Genomic DNA, 20,237 nt, shown 5'->3' with positions numbered 1-20,237 from the left:
ACCCTCTTGGTCTCGAGCCAGGCTGAGTCTCCAGTCATTCCATTGGCAGTGCTCACATGCATGAAGAAGCTCGAGTCTATTCAAACCACAATAACAAATTATCTACATTCATCCATGTTACATACAAGACAATTCAATACTTTTGGGAATATTTATTGTGTGTTAGAACAGAGATGGACATACCTGTATCTAGGGTCACTGGTGCTGCAAAAAAGAAAAGAAAAATACATTTAAACTATTTGCTCAATGCAGCTTGATAAAAATAAGAGTCATTGAATACAACACATTGGGGTTTGTTACACACCATTACTGTCTCCAGTGGGCAGACTGGTGTGGTCTGAGGTTGGACCCCCGATAGCCACCTGCAGCTTTTCCCACCTCATGGTGTTGTTAGAGCAGGTTGTCACAGGACAGGCCGTGTCACAGGAAAAGTCACAATGCAGCAGAAATGCAATGCTTGACTGATGATTTTAACATAATTCAAAAATGATGTTATGTCTATTAATTACAGATACAAAATAAGAATAAAAAATAACATACCACATTTGTAGAGCAGGTTCATTTCCAGAACATCTCTTTTACTCATGCCAAAGGTTTGCCCAATTATGTTCATGTACCCAGGGTTTTTGGCGATTATTGTGCTTCCATTTCCAATTGAAAAAGCGAATGGCCCATAATGCATCACAGACCAGTAGTCATACACAGTGCCATGAGTTGTGAACATTGTTTTCCCTAATTTATCAAAATTGTTTTCCTTGCCTAGAAACACAATAAAAATGGTTGAAAGCCTCCAAAGTTAACATATATAAATACATCAATAGGCATGGATTAATCGTATTTTGACATGTGAAAATAGCCCAACCTTCCATCACATTTGTGAAATTAATGGTGACATAGGAATCTCTGTCAAATCTTTGATGTTCATGATAGAAGCCAAGAGCATGCAGAAACTCATGCTCAACGATGCCGACTTGTTCACATCCGTCTCCTAAGATCAGTTTCTGTCCATTTTTAGATTGTTTTCCAACCAGAGACGCACACCTAGAGGAGATTGTCACACATGAAGTCACTGCTGCACATATGCCAAGGTATATATGTTATTCCAGTGCAAACCCAGGTCCATTAACGACATCTACATAGTACTCTTCTGTCTTGTCCCATGGTTTGAAGTCGATGCAGGATTTCAGTCTGAACCAGTCAAATGCTCTTAACACAATGCCTTTAGTATTCAACGCTTTATTTGAACAAAAAGAAAGATAACACAATAAAAAGAGTCTACTATCTTTGTTTGCCCCACAAAATATACATTCCGATATACAAATGTAGTTACCAAGGCTATTGTCTAAAGTATAATCCATGGGAGACTTCCACATTTTCTCCTTGTCCACAATGGCACTTTTTTGTGGACTGTTTAGGGGCTTGAACGGTTCAAGTGTTAAACATTATGCACTATAAATCTAACACAATCTACATAACTATTTACTCACCTGCTGTATGTCATTGTTGCCTATCAAGGAAAAACAAAGTATTCAATTTAAAGTCTTATGTTATTCACATTCCCATTTATTTCAATACCTTTGTTTATTTCTGAAATAGACATTATTTCTCCAATATCTGTAAAAAGTAAAGTAAATGTTTTATTAGAATTGTGGATACTTTTAAGATGATTAAATTAGTTTGATGACTTGCCTTCTATCTCTCCTTCTCTCTGGAACAAAGACAGCCAACAATTAGTCACATTTCACAATTTAAAAACGATATTAACTATCTAATCGAGACCTACTATATTTGTCCTGATGAAATAACCAAGCTTGCCCAAAGAAAAAGAAAAGCTTCTCTCTTCATGGTGGACTCTGGCTTGTTCTAGTTATTGATGAATTTAACCGCTTCAAACCTGGATGAATTGTCTTGTACAAAAAGAAGTGTGAACATTGAGAAGGGCTTCATCATATATACACACGCACTTCTCTGCAGCATTCTGAAAAACCTGTTTTGGGTCAGGATTCTTGTCACTTTACGTGATGTTTTGTAAATGACATGTTTCCTACTTTGTGTAACAGACAGCTCAAGTATGAAACCTCATGAATCCTCACTTCAGTGGTGGAAGAAATACTTGCGACAAAGGACACGTACATGAACAAAATGAATCATGGAAAAAGAGATTGAAGTACAAACCGATCCTGTGTTTGTTTTGTTATTTTCACATGCTCAGGAGCTTGATACTTCCCGTAATCAGAGGTTTGCATATCAATGTAACAACCTGGCGCCATCTCAAGCTCCTGTATAGTGAGGTGGTTTTGTAAGTTTTCAGACTAAGTTTTATTTAATTGGCTTTGCTTTTGACAGCTGGAATGTGTGGTATCCTATTGTTACGTATGTGGATCACTAAAGAAAGTACTAAAATTACAGTTCCAAAATGCTACAAAAAAATAAATAAAAAGTCCTGTCCTCACAAAAGTTGTATTCAGTAAACAGGAGAGACTGACACATCAGTTCTCATTTTATTTTAGACAAGCTTAAACTAATCATCTTCCCATTTTGGTGAACGAGAACAGAAGGAATGTAGACGCCGTCGTATTGTCTTTACTTTTTATACATTTGGTGAGTTGTACTTTGTAAAGACAAATATGTTATTCTTAAAGCTTTTTATTCTTTATATTCTTTATCACATTTTCACCAAGAGAGATTTGTAGTTTTATATTGCACAAGCAAAGTAGCAATTACCAAGTACCTATAATGTTAAATGAACATCATCAACATAAGCAATGCTGTGTACATGAACATTTGTGTTATATATATTATGTCTAATATAAAACATTAAAAATGACGCTTCATGGCATGGTTGCGGAAAGGTTTTAGGAGGATTGGTGATTTATATGTCCTATTAAACCATCAAAGAAACGTATGTTTAGTGGGGCGTGGCACTTTAAGTATTTTCAGATGAGAGATTATTTAAAGGTGGTGGACAGGTGCATTACCGCCACCTTCTAGAAAAAAGAGTGAGCCAGAGTGTCCTACCTAATCTATTGTTGGATTTTGTTATCCCCATTACTCAAACTACCCCAATACTCAGTAAAACTTCAAAATGATATAACACTAGTCCATGGGTTAAAAAGTACTCAAGTAAAGGAAAGGAAAGATATCTCAGTTGTACATTTGAAGTCCACACATGGAACTCAGTTATATTAATACATCCATGCTCAGTACTGACAAATGACGGGTAAATTGTCTCAGTTGAGATTCTCAGTAGGTATTACCATTCCCTGTCAAGACTCTGTAAAATGTTATATTTAGAAATGATCTGTGTTGGAAAAGTGAAAATGCCCCGTGTAGTTTGACACATACTTTCCAAAACATATAGAGGTCATGGACAACACCCAAGACAGTTCCGAAGTGACAATGTAAATCAATCTAAAGAAGATTGTGGAGTGAATTATTTCTTCTCCCACAGACATCCAGCATCCAATTGACTTAAAATAAATATTAAATATTAAAAAATATGAAAATCGGGTGTAGCTCTCTCTCTCTTCTTTATCCTGTTTGTTAACCACATTTGTACAGAGAGATGCCTCATTTATAAAATGTTGACCCATTGTAATAAAATGACATTTTAGAATTATTTAGGAAGAAAATGTGTTTATTGAATTAAACATTTTGAAAAAACCCTAAGCAAAATAACGTGCTTGTTCCCGCCACCCAATAACACACAAACACAAATGACCATTATTTGTTGGACAGCTCTGAAAATAACCCACTAAATACAAGTTCAAGAGAAGGACGTTCAGTTGATGCTTCACGCTCCGTCTTAGAGAAGCACAGGCCAGACCAATGACAAGACAGTCAGGATGGTTGAAGACACAAAACCTGGAGCAAATCCAAAAATGCTGCAGGAGGAAATCAAAACATGAACAAAGCAATTGTGATATAAAACTGGCTTGTTTGAAATCAACCGCTTTTGAGACCACGGATATGTTTTTACACATAGACAACAATATACTGCACCTGTCGTCAGTTGTCGTTTCAGGTGTCGGTTCAGGTGTCGTTTCAGGTGTCGTTTCAGGTGTCGTTTCCGGTGTTGTTTCATGTGTCGTTTCATGTGTCGTTTCATGTGTCGTTTCAGGTGTCGTTTCAGGTGTCGTTTCCGGTGTCGTTTCATGTGTCGTTTTAGGTGTCGTTTCATGTGTCGTTTCAGGTGTCGTTTCAGGTGTCGTTTCCGGTGTCGTTTCAGGTGTCGTTTCCGGTGTCGTTTCATGTGTCGTTTCATGTGTCGTTTCATGTGTCGTTTCCGGTGTCGTTTCATGTGTCGTTTCATGTGTCGTTTCATGTGTCGTTTCCGGTGTCGTTTCATGTGTCGTTTCATGTGTCGTTTCAGGTGTCGTTTCAGGTGTCGGTTCAGGTGTCGTTTCAGGTGTCGTTTCAGGTGTCGTTTCCGGTGTTGTTTCATGTGTCGTTTCATGTGTCGTTTCATCTGTCGTTTCAGGTGTCGTTTCAGGTGTCGTTTCATGTGTCGTTTCATGTGTCGTTTCAGGTGTCGTTTCAGGTGTCGTTTCAGGTGTCGTTTCAGGTGTCGTTTCATGTGTCGTTTCAGGTGTCGTTTCAGGTGTCGTTTCAGGTGTCGTTTCATGTGTCGTTTCATGTGTCGTTTCAGGTGTCGTTTCAGGTGTCGTTTCATGTGTCGTTTCAGGTGTCGTTTCAGGTGTCGTTTCCGGTGTCGTTTCAGGTGTCGTTTCAGGTGTCGTTTCATGTGTCGTTTCATGTGTCGTTTCAGGTGTCGTTTCAGGTGTCGTTTCCGGTGTCGTTTCATGTGTCGTTTCAGGTGTCGTTTCATGTGTCGTTTCATGTGTCGTTTCAGGTGTCGTTTCCGGTGTCGTTTCAGGTGTCGTTTCAGGTGTCGTTTCATGTGTCGTTTCAGGTGTCGTTTCATGTGTCGTTTCATGTGTCGTTTCATGTGTCGTTTCAGGTGTCGTTTCAGGTGTCGTTTCATGTGTCGTTTCATGTGTCGTTTCAGGTGTCGTTTCAGGTGTCGTTTCAGGTGTCGTTTCAGGTGTCGTTTCATGTGTCGTTTCAGGTGTCGTTTCAGGTGTCGTTTCAGGTGTCGTTTCCGGTGTCGTTTCATGTGTCGTTTCAGGTGTCGTTTCAGGTGTCGTTTCATGTGTCGTTTCATGTGTCGTTTCAGGTGTCGTTTCATGTGTCGTTTCAGGTGTCGTTTCAGGTGTCGTTTCAGGTGTCGTTTCATGTGTCGTTTCATGTGTCGTTTCATGTGTCGTTTCAGGTGTCGTTTCAGGTGTCGTTTGAGGTGTCGTTTGAGGTGTCGTTTCAGGTGTCGTTTCCGGTGTCGTTTCATGTGTCGTTTCATGTGTCGTTTCATGTGTCGTTTCAGGTGTCGTTTCATGTGTCGTTTCCGGTGTCGTTTCATGTGTCGTTTCATGTGTCGTTTCATGTGTCGTTTCAGGTGTCGTTTCCGGTGTCGTTTCATGTGTCGTTTCATGTGTCGTTTCATGTGTCGTTTCAGGTGTCGTTTCATGTGTCGTTTCCGGTGTCGTTTCATGTGTCGTTTCATGTGTCGTTTCATGTGTCGTTTCATGTGTCGTTTCATGTGTCGTTTCATGTGTCGTTTCAGGTGTCGTTTCATGTGTCGTTTCATGTGTCGTTTCATGTGTCGTTTCATGTGTCGTTTCAGGTGTCGTTTCATGTGTCGTTTCCGGTGTCGTTTCATGTGTCGTTTCATGTGTCGTTTCAGGTGTCGTTTCCGGTGTCGTTTCAGGTGTCGTTTCAGTGGGTGGTGATAAGGTTGTTTTCACTCTGCACGCACAAAAGCAAATGTCATCAAATTCAAATGAGACTTTTTTTACCATGACATTCTAGATCAAAATAATACATAAACCACAGACACTTACACATAATGCTACTACAAGTCTTTATTTATGAAAGTATAAATAACATTTGTGATTGTTGCACTTTTCTACAGTATTTTAATATATACTGGTATGTGTAGTCTAAACAAAGCTAATTCAGATTTGGTGCAGTGGTTACGAATGATGAGTTAAGACATTAAGTAACTTCCCATTAGACTTGTTGTTCCTGATGTTTTAGAGGTCGTTGCTTTAGGACGAGTTATTTCTAACGTTTCAGGAATTGTCGTTTCAGAGGTTGTTCTCTCTACTGTGTATGATGTTGTTGTCGTTTTTGTTGCAGAAGTTGTTGTCTTCATTCAGAGGTTGTTGTCCCTACTGTACCAGAGGTGGTTTCTATTATTCTTTTAGGGGATTTTGGATATCTTACTTTGTTTTTGAGTAAACTAGACCAGACTGAAAATTTGAATAATTTTCTATTTGATTACTTATTACTTACATTAATAAATCAGGCTTGGAATTATATATCGATAAACTTACAATGTCCCATAGAAATCTGAGGATGTATGTTGATTAAATAAAACAATAAAAACAAATTATGAGCATATTGGACAATTTTGCTCTTTTCATGTGAAAGCCTCTAAGTTGAGAGAGCAAACTGACCCCCAAAAAACTTTAAATAGTTTCAGAACAATTTTCAGCGCCCCAATTATCATAATGTTTGTCTTATCAATATTAAATGAGAACTATCTGAGCCATCTTTCTACCGATTCGTGGTTACATGGTTGTCAACATCTATAATTCTATATTGTGGCACCTGTATTTCATGTTATAGGGTACCTGGGAGAACATGGCCCTCTTTCTTCAGTTTTTGAAGGTTGAGTGACTTTTGACGGGAGATAACATGGCAGAGAACTTCCATTGATGAGAGGCGTAATGTCTGAAAGTATAATGTTTTAATGATAAAATTCTGTAAAAATCTGTTTTACATAGTGTACATTTTTACTTTCAATTCCTACCTTGGAAACTGAAGGCAAACACCGCGCTGCCCCCCTTGATGAAGTCTCTCTGTTTAATGTCGTCCAAAGATGCAAAATTTATACTGCCAATCAGCGGACCGCCGTAGACCGTTTGTCCATTCTCGTCTACAACTTTCCATCCAACTTTTTGAGGGTTGTCCCAAACATTGGCCCCTAAACGCAGGAAGCTAATTTTCGTCACACCGTTTTGAAAGGAGCAATGGTATGTTTGAACTCACCATCAGAGGTCAGGCTTCTCTGCTTGGACATTTGGAGTTGTATGTTGGGATTTTGGTCCATCATTTGAAAGGTCACCTGTCTGTTCAGGAGTGGCCACTGTAGACTGCCATCATTTTTGCCCTCCATCATTTGAATTAGCAGTCCAAAAAAGCTTTGGCGGAGTATGGTTGCCACTCTAAAAGCATAGCCATCTTCTGTGTACTGGGTTTTGCTATAAATCATTGTGTCATAATCACTAGACTCTAAAACCCTCTCAAAATCATTAACCTGAATGGTTACATCTGGACACTTCAGCTCTGATAGGTTGATGTCGTCAATCGAGATACCGCCTGTAGAATTTCCAGCTCCTTTTCGGACTTCAAACTCCACCTGAAAAGACTTTGTAGCACTGATAGAAACATGGTGGTACTGCCAATGAGAAGTTCCATTACCTGCAAAAAACACATCTTTTAATTGATAGAAAAAGCATGATTAAAATCTGGATTATAAGGCCTAACTATGATAATCTATGCTATGTCCCCTACACCTATTCCCAACCTCATACCAAACAAAATCTTATACCAAACTTAACATATTTTAAGCCACTGTGTTCTAATTTTTGAATGTGTTTTTTTTTTTTATTTCCATCCATCTTCTTCCACTTATCCAGGGCTTTGTTGCAGGGGCAGCAGTCTAAGCAGGAACTCTCAGACTTGCCTCTCCCCAGCCACGTCCTCCAACTCCAGCGGCTCTACTCTGAGCTCCTCCCGTATGACTGAGCTCCTCATCCTATCTTGAAGGGAGCGCCCAGCCACCGTGCGGAGGAAACTCATTTCGACCGCTTGTATTCGCGATCTTGTCCTTTCGGTCACTACCCAAAGCTCATGACCAAAGGTGAGGGTAGGAACGTTATTATTTATTCATCTTAGTAATGGTATTTACTTTCTTAAGTTTGAGAGCAGGACCACACCACATTCATGCTCTATCTGCGGGCAAAACAACATCAGTTGTTGTTTCATCTGAACATTGTTTTTATTTTAAACAACTCATTTCGATTCTCATCAGAGTCATTCTTAATCTGAATAACTCTGAATCTTTTTCTACAATGAACGCTCCAGGACCAATGAGGCATTGCACCGACATGACTCAGTAGTTCGTTATTTATGTCGATGATGAGTGCAGCCCCAGGGGGGGGTTGAACCTACATTTCGTCTTTTTGTTGCTTTGAAGCTTCAATACAATGAAATTGAAATGCTAAAAAACTGCAACGAGCACTAGGCCAACATTAGGCGGCGAGTGCATGCGCGGAGCACGGCGGGCGCTCACGGTGAGCGCTGCGCTCACGGCGCGTACGGGGAGTGCGTACGGGGGAGCATGGCGTGTCGTGGCCCGCGCAAGGGGCGGGGCGGGCGTCGTGGTCGCCAACGCGGCTGGTGCAGAAAAGTTTGAAAAGCTTTTTTGCGGCAAGACGCGATGCAGCAAATGATCAAGAGATTTGGCTCTAGTAACGTGCTATGCACTGACCGGAAGAAGGAAACAAAATAAACCCGCATGAGGTTTCGGCCAATCACAGAAGACGTGAGATTCTCACTGTGACAAAAGCACGTGTTCTGCTTCTGTCATTCTGACATGTCTAAGGTCTAAACTCAGGCAATTGACAATTACAGGTTTTGACAAGAAACATTAGTTTCTCACTCTCTCATCCTCTTGAGACTATCTCAATGTGGTCATCTCACAGTTTGGGTTGAATGGGATGTGCCGTAGGGCCCCTAGGGCCCGTGACCATGTGGATTAAGTAAACAAACATGCGTGACAGGTGACATTATTTGGAGAGTTCATAACTTCTATATATAAACTTACCAAAGGATGTTCAGGGATGTTCACTAGAGGTGAGTAGGGTCTATCAAGCTACTATCGTTTTAACAAAGCGTAAAATTTTATGTGAAGCCAGACAAAGTCTTTTTGGGGGGGAGGGGGTCCAGAGAGAGACGAAAAAAATTAAGTCTTTTCAGCTTCAACCCATTTTGAGATGATCCCTAAGAAAGCATAGCATACCAGTGATCTGTCCAACCAGCCGGCTGTGACCCATGTCGTTCTCATCATGGAACTCTCTGATCCAGATGTTGAGTTGGTCAGATTCATGTCCACTGTGAAAGTAGTAAAACTGCAGACACTGGACATGACATGACCTGCTGGGGGTCATCCTACTGGTCTCCAACCAGGCTGACTCGCCTTCTAGACCGAAGACTGTGCTTGCATGCATGAAGCTACTTGGAATCTTATCTGTAATTCATATAACAGATGTTATGTGTATATGCAGTTGACAAAGATTATTAGTTTTACTTATTTTTGAATGCATACCCTGCATTTTGCTGTAACTCATCTGATTGGTGCGGTCAGTGGCAGGACCTCCAGAAGCTTGAGTTACGTTCTCCCAGCCTTTACGTTTTTGAGAACAGCGACTCATTTTGCACGTCGACCCATCAGAGAAGCTGCAGTGCATTTGGAAGGCAATGCTCGAGTCTGCAGACATTTTGAAAAAACATTAAATGAATCAAAATCAGTAGGGCTGCCACAATTAAGGGTCAACTAATCAAGAAAATACCACTGACTAGTCCATTACTAAAATACAATTTTTGACATGCGTCAAATTACAGATTGGTTTAAGATGTTTGATATTTCATTTATTTGCATTCTTCAGTTGTGTTTAGTATGTTTTCCGGAATGCATTTTTATCTTTGTGATTATCATCACGATTAGCACAAACCATGGCGATGGATTGTACTCATGGTTTGTGCAGGTATGCAACTAAGTGAATAAGTATTTAATCAGTCAACAATATACTATTCATTTGATCAGTTTTTGTATCCATAAGTTGGTTTTATGCAATAAGAAAGGAGTAAAAGATTTGAACTCCTCTCTCTCCATTCTGTGACTCTGACACTACTCACTGCATTTGTAGAGAAGATTGAGCTCCTTCACATCACTAGGACTCATTTCCAGCCTCTGACCAATAACATCCTGGAAGGCTTTGTCTTTGGTGATGATTGTTGGGCCATTTCCATTGCTGAATGCATCAGGCCCATAGTGCATCACCGACATATAGTCATAAGGGACTCCGTGAGTGGTGGTGACATCTTTACTCACCTTTTCAAAGTTATTTTCATAACCTAAAAGACACAGCCATGAAGGGATTACTGTCTACAGACAATGAGAAATATTGTGCTATGCATTTTTTATTCATTCTTACCTGCTTGGATGTTTTTGAAGTTAATTGTGACGTGTTCATCTCGGTCAAATCTGGACTGTTCATGATAGAAGCCAAGAGCGTGGAGGAACTCATGTTCCACAATGGCTTTGGTGTCACAGTATGAACCAATGGAAAGATCCTGTCCATTTCGAATGTACCGTCCAATATACGAAAAACACCTTGGGAAAGGGGTAAATATAAAGTTGATTTTATTTATTGTAACTTGCCTCACATCAAGATGTATGTCGTACAGACCCGTCGAGCTTTTGAACTGAGATGTAGTAGTCCTCATTGTTCCTGGTTTTAAAGTCGATGCACGACTTCAGTCTGAACTGGTCCATGGCTCTCAGGATGACTCCTTTAGCATTCAGCTCTGGCATTGTCATGTTGGGATAAAGAAATATGTATCTGTGAAAAGCCTGTCACAAACAGTGAGCTGTTTTGACTGAAAACACTGTTACCAAGGCTGCGATCTAAAATGTAAGGCACCGGCAGAGACCAGAGGTCCTTGGGGTTGTTCACTGCACTTCTATGGAGACCCTTTGGCTGAAAGAATACATTTAAAAGATCAAACGGTTTATTTCATTTCATTTATTCATTTATGTTTGCATTATATTGTACGTTACAGGTTGAATATAGTTCTCAATAAAACTGTTTGACAACAACAAGTCACACTCACCTGAATAATGTCATCTTTCAAGTCTGAAAAAAAGAAAATTGTACAGTTATAATTCCATCATAAAAAGGGGGGGTTTAGTTGACTATTAGGTGATACTTAACCCTTGTTTATTTCAGGAATGTCCTTGTCTCCTCCAATGCCTGGAAAGTCAAATTGATGTTTGATATAAAAGCATGCCATCAAAAGGAATCCAGAATGTACCACTTACCTATTATTTCTGGTGCTGTTTCGTTTGTTTTCTGTAAATCAGATTCAAATTAGTGATAAATATTAAAGATAGAACTTTAAAATTAAAGTATTAGATTTTGGCTCATGAATGAAATACTGACGAGTTGTAAAGACACAGGAGATACCAATGCCAGATTGGTCACGAGGAGCAGGAGACAGACGAAGAGATTCATCTACAACAAGAAAACAAATAACAAAATGATAGTAAGTACATTTCAGAAAGTATATTTTCTAAATTTACCTTTAGTATGTAATTGTTTCTTTGGCGGGAGACCATCGACTCTCAGTGCCCATGGAATCTGTCTTTAAGATAGCTTGGCCATTGTAGGAGTGGCAGCATATCTTCAGTCTGCTTTAATACTGTAAGGAAACAAAGCATAGGGGCATTTCCCTCAGACGTCATCACTGTGTTTGTGACTTTAGAATGTCAGTCAGTTTGTGTTGACAGATGTACAATATAAAGTATGTGTACTGCATGTATTTCCCATCATATGTAAAGAATTGTGCACTTTGTGTCTTAAGAACAAGTGTAAGTACATTAACATTCAGAATAAATAATAAGAATATAAATAAAATAAATAAAAACCTCATCAAATTAAATATATAATTCAGTATAAGAAGTTTAACTAAGTTTTGGTGGAAACAAATACGGCAACAAAATATAGCAGTTTTTGTTTTGTTCTAACACAGATTGTTGAAGACTTTATTGCAGATTCCAGTGGGTTGACTTTATGTTTTTCTCAGGTCTTTGCTTCAGAAATGTCATAATTCCTGCTTGTCTTCTGTCATTTCCACAGAAGTTACAGTTCACAGCTAAAGTTGACTTTGTTGCATTTTGACTGTGAGAGATTAGAACTGACTAATGAAAGGACAGAATAGTGAATATAAATACATCTGATGCTTTGATCATTTGTCACATATTCTTCAAGTTTTGTGTTATTTTCATCAGATTATTGTCATTATTATCATTTTCAAAATATTACTTATCAAAAGATCAGAACTATGCTGGACCCGTGTTTGTTCAGTGTTTGTACAGTGATGATCGTTGCAGACAAAAGTGGCTGACAAGTTGTTGTAAGTTGTCTTTGGCATTTGGACCGTCGTGTTAATGAAGTGCTGTATTTCTGGTTTGTGTTTTTGTCTGACGCTTTTCCTCATAATCAAGATTTTCATCTTTACAGTTGCAGACTTTTCCTTGTTCCTGCTCCAAACAGGTTTCACCAGAGTTTATTGTCATAAACATCAAAGTCTTCCACTGCGTATTTAAAAATAAATGTTTACCATAACTAATTATTTTATATTGATCGCAAATAATTGAAATTGCTACATCATATCTTACATCAAATATCAAAATGGGAAATAGTGAAATAAAACATGTATGTATCAACATTTAAGGGTTTGGAGTGAACTTTTGCCATTATCTGTTATGTGTCACGTATCACGCCATGAAATATTTGCATTCAAGATCCTTTTTAAGCAATAAAGTAACCAAAACTCATATATAACAGTGTATCGGCAGAAAAAAGGTTTGCAATTTAAAAGATAAACAATCAGAGGCTTGTGATTTGTATAGTAATGTTTTCAAATGCTAAACACAGTTTAATACAATATGATTCCATCTCTCCTTGATCAGATCTGCTAAACACCAAGAGATGGTAACACAAAGAAAAATGCTTTTTGATAAGTGTTCCAAACAGAGATAGTTTTTGTTTTAGCTCTTTGTATGCAAAATAAAATCATAATCTTTGCCTCAAAAATATCACTTCTGTTATTGTAAAACCTGTAATGTTCTGATCAGGGTTTTGGCAGTTTATTATTTCAGTGTATTCATGGAAAGCTTGGTTTACAGTTGTACTTGCAGAGCGTCTGTGTTGGCATAAACAGTCTGGGACACGTCACAAATATGGTATTGACACATCACAAAATATTCAAAGTTATGCATAATGCACTTTAATATCAACACGGAGCAATCACACCTTCCCTCAGTAATATGACATTCTTTGTTATGTTGCAAGATTTACAGCGTGTGACAAAGGAGACGCCACAAGTTTGTTCCCTCCTACATTCTGTTCAGATGCAGAACAGAACTGACTGGCAGCGCTGTCTGTTCAGAATGTGGATATTCTAGTTTAGAGTTGAGTTCACAAGCACTTTTCTCAAGTGCCTGAAAACACATGCGGCATACGGGTGGTACTATATGTTTAAAATATTTTACATTAAATTAAATAAAGAAAAGAAAATGACCAACAACGCCACCGGACTTACACCGGGAAAAGTAACTAAAAGGACACACAGGTTCGTTCTTGATTATTCAGAGGCAGATTCCAGTTCCATTACATGTAATTTATTTAACAGGCTAATATGTGGATGTACAGTCTTTAAGGAGTTCAGTGGACCTGGACAAACACTGCACAGACGGACCATAACAACAGTGGGCAGGACTAAGCAAAGGCTCCAGAGTTCATGTACTCGTTACATCACGTTAGCTGCCCGGGACCACGCGTCGTGGGGCTATGACAGCGAGACCACAACAATCCAGAGTCAGCAGAGATCACATCGTAGCGTTAACAAAGCGGCGCCAGGCGACAGGCCACGGCACTGGAGAGCGGAGGTACGTGGAGCCACACCCAAGGACCCAGGAAGTGCATAGGTCAGAGGATGAATGACAAAACTGATGCGCTTTTTATTGGTCAACGGCAATAGTGATTAGCCAATAGGAAAAGCCCCAAGTGGCACAGTCTGCCCGCAGATCATACTGCCACTCATACACTCACCATGTGTTGGCCAGTGTAACACACACTACTCAGTCTCCAGGTCCCTGAGTCTTGACTAGAGTTGTGTAATTTGTCAATCTGTCAACAAAAAAGATAAATAAAGCTCAATTGCATTCACTTCGTGCACCGACAGGGGACTCCGTTGTTCTACTGGGGGACTTCAACGCCCACGTGGGCAATGACAGTGACACCTGGAGAGGGGTGATCAGGAAGAACGGCTTCCCCGATCTGAACCCGAGCGGTGTTCAGTTATTGGACTTCTGTGCTAGCCACAGATTGTCCATAACGAACACCATGTTCAAGTACAAGGGTGTCCATAAGTGCACATGGCACCAGGACACCCTAGGCCGGAGGTCAATGATCGACTTTGTTGTCGTGTCATCTGACCTCCGGCCGCGTATCTTGGACACTCGGGTGAAGAGAGGGGCAGAGTTGTCAACCGATCACCACCTGGTGGTGAGTTGGATCCGCTGGCGGAGGAGGAAGCCGGACAGACTTGGCAGACCCAAGCGCATTGTGAGGGTCTGTTGGGAACGTCTTGTGGAGCCCTCTGTCAGTAGGGTATTCAACCCGCACCTCCGGGAGAGCTTCTCCCATGTCCCGGGGGAGGCTGGGGACATTGAGTCCGAGTGGACCATGTTCTCCGCCTCCATTGTTCATGCGGCTGCTCGAAGCTGTGGTCACAAGATCTCCGGTGCCTGTCGTGGCGGTAACCCCCGAACCCGGTGGTGGACACCGGAAGTAAGGGATGCCGTCAGACTGAAGAAAGAGGGTTATCAGGCCACTCTGCCTTGTGGGTCTCCTGAGGTCATCGTGCTGTTGCAGAGGCAAAAACCCGGGCCTGGGAGGAGTTTGGGGAGGCCATGGAGGAGGACTATCGGTCGGCCCCAAAGAAATTCTGGCAAACCGTCCGGCGCCTCAGGAGTGGGAAGCAGTGCCTCACCAACACCGTTTATGGCCTGCTGACCTCGACTGGGGATGTCGTCGGACGGTGGAAGGAATACTTTGAGGACCTCCTTAATCCCTCAGTCACGTCTTCCGAAGAGGAAGTAGAGACCGGGAACTCGGAGGCTGGCTCATCCATCACCCAAGCTGAAGTCACTGAGGTTGTTCGCAAACTCCTCGGTGGCAGGGCTCCGGGGGTGGATGAGATCCGCCCTGAGTACCTAAAGTCTCTGGATGTTGTAGGACTGTCTTGGTTGACACGTCTCTGCAACATCGCGTGGCGGTCGGGGACCGTGCCTCTGGACTGGCAGACCGGGGTGGTGGTCCCTCTGTTCAAGAAGGGGGACCGGAGGGTGTGTTCCAACTACAGAGGGATCACACTCCTCAGCCTCCCCAGTAAGGTCTATATGCAGGGTACTGGAGTGGAGAATCCGACCGATAGTCGAACCCCGGTTTCAGGAGGAACAGAGCGGCCTTCATCCTGGTCGTGGAACACTGGACCAGCTCTATACCCTCCATCGGGTGCTCTAGGGTTCATGGGAGTTTGACCAACCAGTCCACATGTGCTTTGTGGATCTGGAGAAGGCTTTCGACCGTGTCCCTCGGGGTGTCCTTTGGGGGGTGCTCCGGGAGTACGGAGTCCGGGGCCCTTTGCTCAGGGCTGTCCGGTCCCTGTATGACCGGAGCAGGAGCTGTGTTCGCATTGCCGGCAGTAAGTCAGACCTGTTCCCAGTGCATGTTAGACTCCGCCAGGGCTGCCCTTTGTCACCGGTTCTGTTCATAGTTTTTATGGACAGAATTTCTAGGCGCAGTCAGGGGTCGGAGGGTGTCCGGTTTGGGGACCATATGATCTCATCTCTGCTCCATCAAACCCGGACCTGCAGCATGCACTGGGACGGTTTGCAGCCTAGTGTGAAGCGGCTGGGATGAGAATCAGCACCTCCAAATCTGAGGCCATGGTTCTCAACCGGGAAAAGGTAGCTTGCCCTCTCCGGGTGGGTGGGGTGTCCTTGCCCCAAGTGGAGGAGTTCAAGTATCTTGGGGTCTTGTTCACGAGTGAGGGAAGGATGGAGCGTGAGATTGACAGGCGGATCGGTGCAGCGGCTGCAGTGATGCAGTCGCTGCATCGGACCGTTGTGGTGAAGAAGGAGCTGAGTCGAAAGGCAAAGCTCTCAATTTACCGGTCGGTCTACGTTCCTACCCTCACCTATGGTCATGAGCTTTGGGTAGTGACCGAAAGAACAAGATCGCGGATACAAGCGGTCGAAATGAGTTTCCTCCACCGGGTGGCTGGGCGCTCCCTTAGAGATAAGGTGAGGAGCTCGGCCACACAGGGGGAGCTCGGAGTAGAGCCGCTGCTCCTCCACGTCGAGAGGAGCCAGCTGAGGTGGCTCGGGCATCTGTTCCGGATGCCTCCTGGGCGCCTCCCTCGGGAGGTGTTTCAGGCATGTCCCACCGGGAAGAGGCCCCGGGGAAGACCCAGGACACGCTGGAGAGACTATGTCTCTCGGCTGGCCTGGGAACGCCTCGGGATCCCCCTGGAGGAGTTGGAGGAAGTGTCTGGGGAGAAGGAAGTCTGGGAGTCCCTGGTTAGACTGCTGCCCCCGCGACCCGGCCCCGGATAAAGCGGTAGAAAATGGATGGATAGATGGAGGCATTCACTTTGATTTTTTATTTAATGTTTTAATGATTATGTCACTACTGTGTTCAGCAACACAAAGGTTTGAAGCGGCCGAGCCATCTGCCTAAAGGCTTAAATGCGACCGCCTGAGCGCTGATTGGAGGGGGGAGGAGTAACTTGAGAGCATTGATTGAGGAGAGGAGCAGGTGCGAGGGGCCATGATGCAGACGTCCCCTGTCCTTACACTCTCCTTCTTGGCCAGGAAAAAATACATAAACCTCTTTGGGATAAGCGCAGAAACCTGGAAGAGTCCATGATGAAGATCTGACTCTCACAGACGGACAGGCGGACGCCCACTTGAGTGCAATGATGGAGCTGGGGAGAGGGGTCCTTCCGTGGAGGCCGACGCAGATTTAAGTTAGGTCTTCCAGTAGAATGAGATATCCAAGGCACTTCAATAGTATGCAAAGTCTTTATTTATTTATTCATTTGTTCATTCATTTTAACACCAATAACACGTTTCGATTCAAGAAAGTGTATTCACCATCGTACGATATTTAAAAAGTTTAAAGAAATTCTAGGGGCAAGAAAATTGACGTGCCCAATGACATAAGGACTCAGTAAACTCCGAGTCCTTATGTTAATTCCTCCAAATACATTTCTCCACCTTTATAAAGCTGCAGTGTCTGTGTTCTGTTTGTCTTCTCTGCTCTACTCATCATTGTCACTCAGACCATCCTTCTTCTGGAGGGACAAAACTGCTTATGGTTATCATAAACATTTCTTCTTGTCATACAGGAGTGTACTATGTATTCACCCGCATCACATGTTTAACATGCTTCTAACAAACACTACTGGAAGCAGCTGAAGCATGTTCAGCCGGTTTGTTCCAACAGAGACTTACTGTACGGGAAAGCACAGGCTGTATTTTTCCAAATGATGAGGCACATAATGTATTGATTTATGAATATAAATGTATTCAAACAGGTGTAATATAACCACCATAATATAAGATTGAGTTAAAAGGTGTTGATCTGAAAAGGACCACTATGCTTTATTCCTAACTGTAATAGATAATGACACTTGTACTGTAGAGGTCAGGAGTTGCTAACACTCACGCACCAAATACTGAGCTGCAAAAAAAATCATATAAATAATGCTCCCCCAGCGCTCATGCTTAAAACATAATGGTAAGAGAATGCATAGTTGAAGTCAAGTCACTCTCCACATTCCCTGTGTTTTCAAATTTGACCACATGATGTCAGTATAACTAAGAATATCTAGTCAAAACAAGGTGTATTTGGCTGTTTTATCAGAAAATGTTTATTGCCATTGCGAATGAATACAATTCACAAACATAGGGACTTGCTTTGGTGATTAAGTGCAACATAAAACAATGAACATGATAAAACATCCATCCATCCATCCATCTTCTTCCTCTTATCCGGGGCCGGGTCGCAGGGGCAGCAGTCTAATCAGGGACTCCAAGACTTCCTACTCCCCAGACACTTCTACCAACTCCTCCGGGGGGATCCCGAGACGTTCCCAGGCCAACTGAGTGTGCGTGTAGGTGAGGTGAGACTATATCTAGTCGATATCGTTCAGCGAGGTGACATTCCATGTCCCCAGAGTTAGTTTCTGTTATCTGATCGTCGAGGCCCCTGCCGCCGACTGCCACCCAGATCTCTCCCTTACCGATCCTCCTGCAGGTGGTGGGTCCACGGGAGGACGGCCCCACGTCACGCGTTGTGCCTGGATGGGCCCGGATGTGCCTGGCCGGGCCCCGTGGGGAAAGGCCCGGCCACCAGATGCCTGGCTCCAGGATGGGGCCCCGGTAACGCCAATCCGGGCAACGTAACTGGCCTTGGTGTCTCTCTATTCATAAGGGGCTTCTGAAACGCTCTTGGTCTGACCCGTCTCCTAGGACCTGTTTGCCTTTGGAGACCCTACCAGGGGCTTAAAGCCCCAGAAAACATAGCTCCTGGGACCATTCGGGGGCTCAAACCCCTCCACCGCGTTAGTAGGGGAACAAACCACTTTGGCTTTTGCCATTTCATAAACTGGCTGGTCTTGTTAAATTGGTTGGCAATTTTATAATTCAACAAACATCTTTCCCAAAACAACTTGTATAAAATCAAAAAGCGCATGCATTAAATACAAACAATTTAAATCTACTACAGGATAAAAATTGGCTAAAAATAGGCTTACTATGTACACAAGAAATGTTGTGCCATATCATAAAAATACTGCATTAAAATATACATACAAACAAAACATACAAAATCCCCTCCTATCTCTAAATAGTGGTCTAAATCAAGGGGTCCATACCTTTATCAGGCCGAGACCCCCAAAATAACCTCGCAACCCACTTGGGATTCCAAACCTAAAATGAAGTCAGTAATCATTTCAAGTTGTAAATCTTTTCAAGTTATGTTTATTATGCATATTTTTGTTGTTTATTATCTTATCTGACCCAATTTTATTAAATTTTCAATGATAAACAAATATATGTAATACAGTGTCATAATTTTAAAATTACACAACAATTACACATATAACAATACAACACTTACACATAAGCACTATACACACAAGCAACCACGTTGCTTTTTGCCATTTCATAAACTTTTAGCTGGTCTTGTTTAATTGTTTGGCAATTTTATAATTCAGCAAACATCTTTCCCAAAAGGCCACATTTACATATACTACTAAAGCATGTAAAACCTATTTTAGTTTGCTGACCCCGAAGACAACAACCCCTAAAACAAACACACTGGAGCCAGAGCCAAGGGAGGGATGGGGGTTAAAGTGACCCACAGTCCCGGGACATGCCTCCTGCTGTGGCCCCCAGGCACTGATCTGCTAATCACACCAGACCTCTGCTGCCCGCGCTGCTTCTAATCCATCAAAACAACAGCCCATGTCTGCTTCTTCACTTCAGTGCACACAAAAGGCACGTTCAAGAGCCCCCTCAGCCCAAAGACCCGCATAGGCCCAACAGCAGCCCAGGGTATTAGAAAGTGGTTTTAAGGATCAAGTCTGTGCAATGGCCCCTGGTTGTTTTGAGCTGATAATGGCGCTCCCTGCTGCCCACACACATGCTAATCACACAGCTTCAGGCCACAACTTGAAAATGTGGAGTTATATCTGAGTAAATGAGGGCTCAAGCTGATTTGTGAAGAGATGAGTCAGGTTTCGCCAAATGCAGGGGAACAAAAACGGTTTCTACATTAAAGATGCACTATGTACCTGGTTGTCTCCATGGAGATGTTATTGCTTTGCCTGGAACGTTCCACAGCATTGGTGTGGAATGTATCTATCTGGCTTGATTCAGTTATAGATGTTTTATTGCAGGGGAAAAAATAGCCGTCTCTCCACGGATCTGGGTCTCATTTCTAAATCTTTACGTGGGTTTCTTACTAAATGTATAATTATGTACAGACAAAACACTCTTCAAACTTGCTCGCTTCTTATTTTTCTGATTTGTGGATTGAACCGCACATTTAATCAGTGTTTTTTTTCAAAGATCACAAACTCGTACAAAGCTTTTTTGCACGTACACAACTTTATAATCAAGACCTTTGACCAGCATTTGGCTGTCACTTCACCCGAAAAGTTACATAGTGCTCCTTTAAACCATAATGGATAAG

General features: G+C 42.2%; 2 protein-coding genes across 2 annotated transcripts; both read right to left on the bottom strand.

Annotated features, from left to right (window-relative positions):
* Positions 1-505: 505 nt before the first annotated feature.
* On the bottom strand, positions 506-1,707 carry LOC140374088 (meprin A subunit beta-like). Its single transcript, XM_072460871.1, has 6 exons — positions 1,576-1,707; positions 1,488-1,507; positions 1,331-1,418; positions 1,114-1,234; positions 863-1,041; positions 506-759 (listed from the first exon to the last, which is right to left on the bottom strand). Exons 1-6 carry the CDS (start codon positions 1,598-1,600, stop codon positions 506-508), a joined length of 687 nt encoding a protein of 228 aa, XP_072316972.1. The 5' UTR covers positions 1,601-1,707.
* Positions 1,708-6,659: 4,952 nt separating this feature from the next.
* On the bottom strand, positions 6,660-11,580 carry LOC140374429 (meprin A subunit beta-like). The gene is made up of 14 exons (XM_072461319.1): positions 11,489-11,580; positions 11,349-11,420; positions 11,228-11,258; positions 11,121-11,159; positions 11,020-11,042; positions 10,802-10,886; positions 10,596-10,713; positions 10,341-10,519; positions 10,042-10,260; positions 9,452-9,613; positions 9,146-9,373; positions 7,111-7,542; positions 6,872-7,045; positions 6,660-6,792 (listed from the first exon to the last, which is right to left on the bottom strand). Exons 1-14 carry the CDS (start codon positions 11,522-11,524, stop codon positions 6,677-6,679), a joined length of 1,914 nt encoding a protein of 637 aa, XP_072317420.1. The 5' UTR covers positions 11,525-11,580; the 3' UTR covers positions 6,660-6,676.
* Positions 11,581-20,237: the final 8,657 nt, after the last annotated feature.

Source organism: Eucyclogobius newberryi, unplaced genomic scaffold (assembly GCF_026437365.1).
Source record: "Eucyclogobius newberryi isolate DKJ021-1_F unplaced genomic scaffold, fEucNew1.0.hap1 SCAF_3, whole genome shotgun sequence".
Lineage (NCBI taxonomy): Eukaryota > Metazoa > Chordata > Actinopteri > Gobiiformes > Gobiidae > Eucyclogobius > Eucyclogobius newberryi.
Note: the sequence above shows the minus strand (reverse complement) of the source record. Positions and strands in the feature narration are given on the sequence as shown.

Bases quoted from the DNA above. Each gene is read 5' to 3' on its own strand.
- LOC140374429 (XM_072461319.1), bottom strand. From the start codon at position 11,524: ATGGTCTCCCGCCAAAGAAACAATTACATACTAAAG. The intron at 10,887-11,019 runs GTGAGTGTGACT...GTATTCTTTCAG, and splicing joins TGAAAGATGACATTATTCAG to CCAAAGGGTCTCCATAGAAG. The intron at 6,793-6,871 runs GTAGGAATTGAA...TTATACTTTCAG, and splicing joins GTTTGCCTTCAGTTTCCAAG to ACATTACGCCTCTCATCAAT.
- LOC140374088 (XM_072460871.1), bottom strand. From the start codon at position 1,600: ATGTCTATTTCAGAAATAAACAAAG. The intron at 1,235-1,330 runs GTAACTACATTT...GTTCAAATAAAG, and splicing joins TACTTTAGACAATAGCCTTG to CGTTGAATACTAAAGGCATT. The intron at 1,042-1,113 runs GTTTGCACTGGA...AATCTCCTCTAG, and splicing joins GATGTCGTTAATGGACCTGG to GTGTGCGTCTCTGGTTGGAA.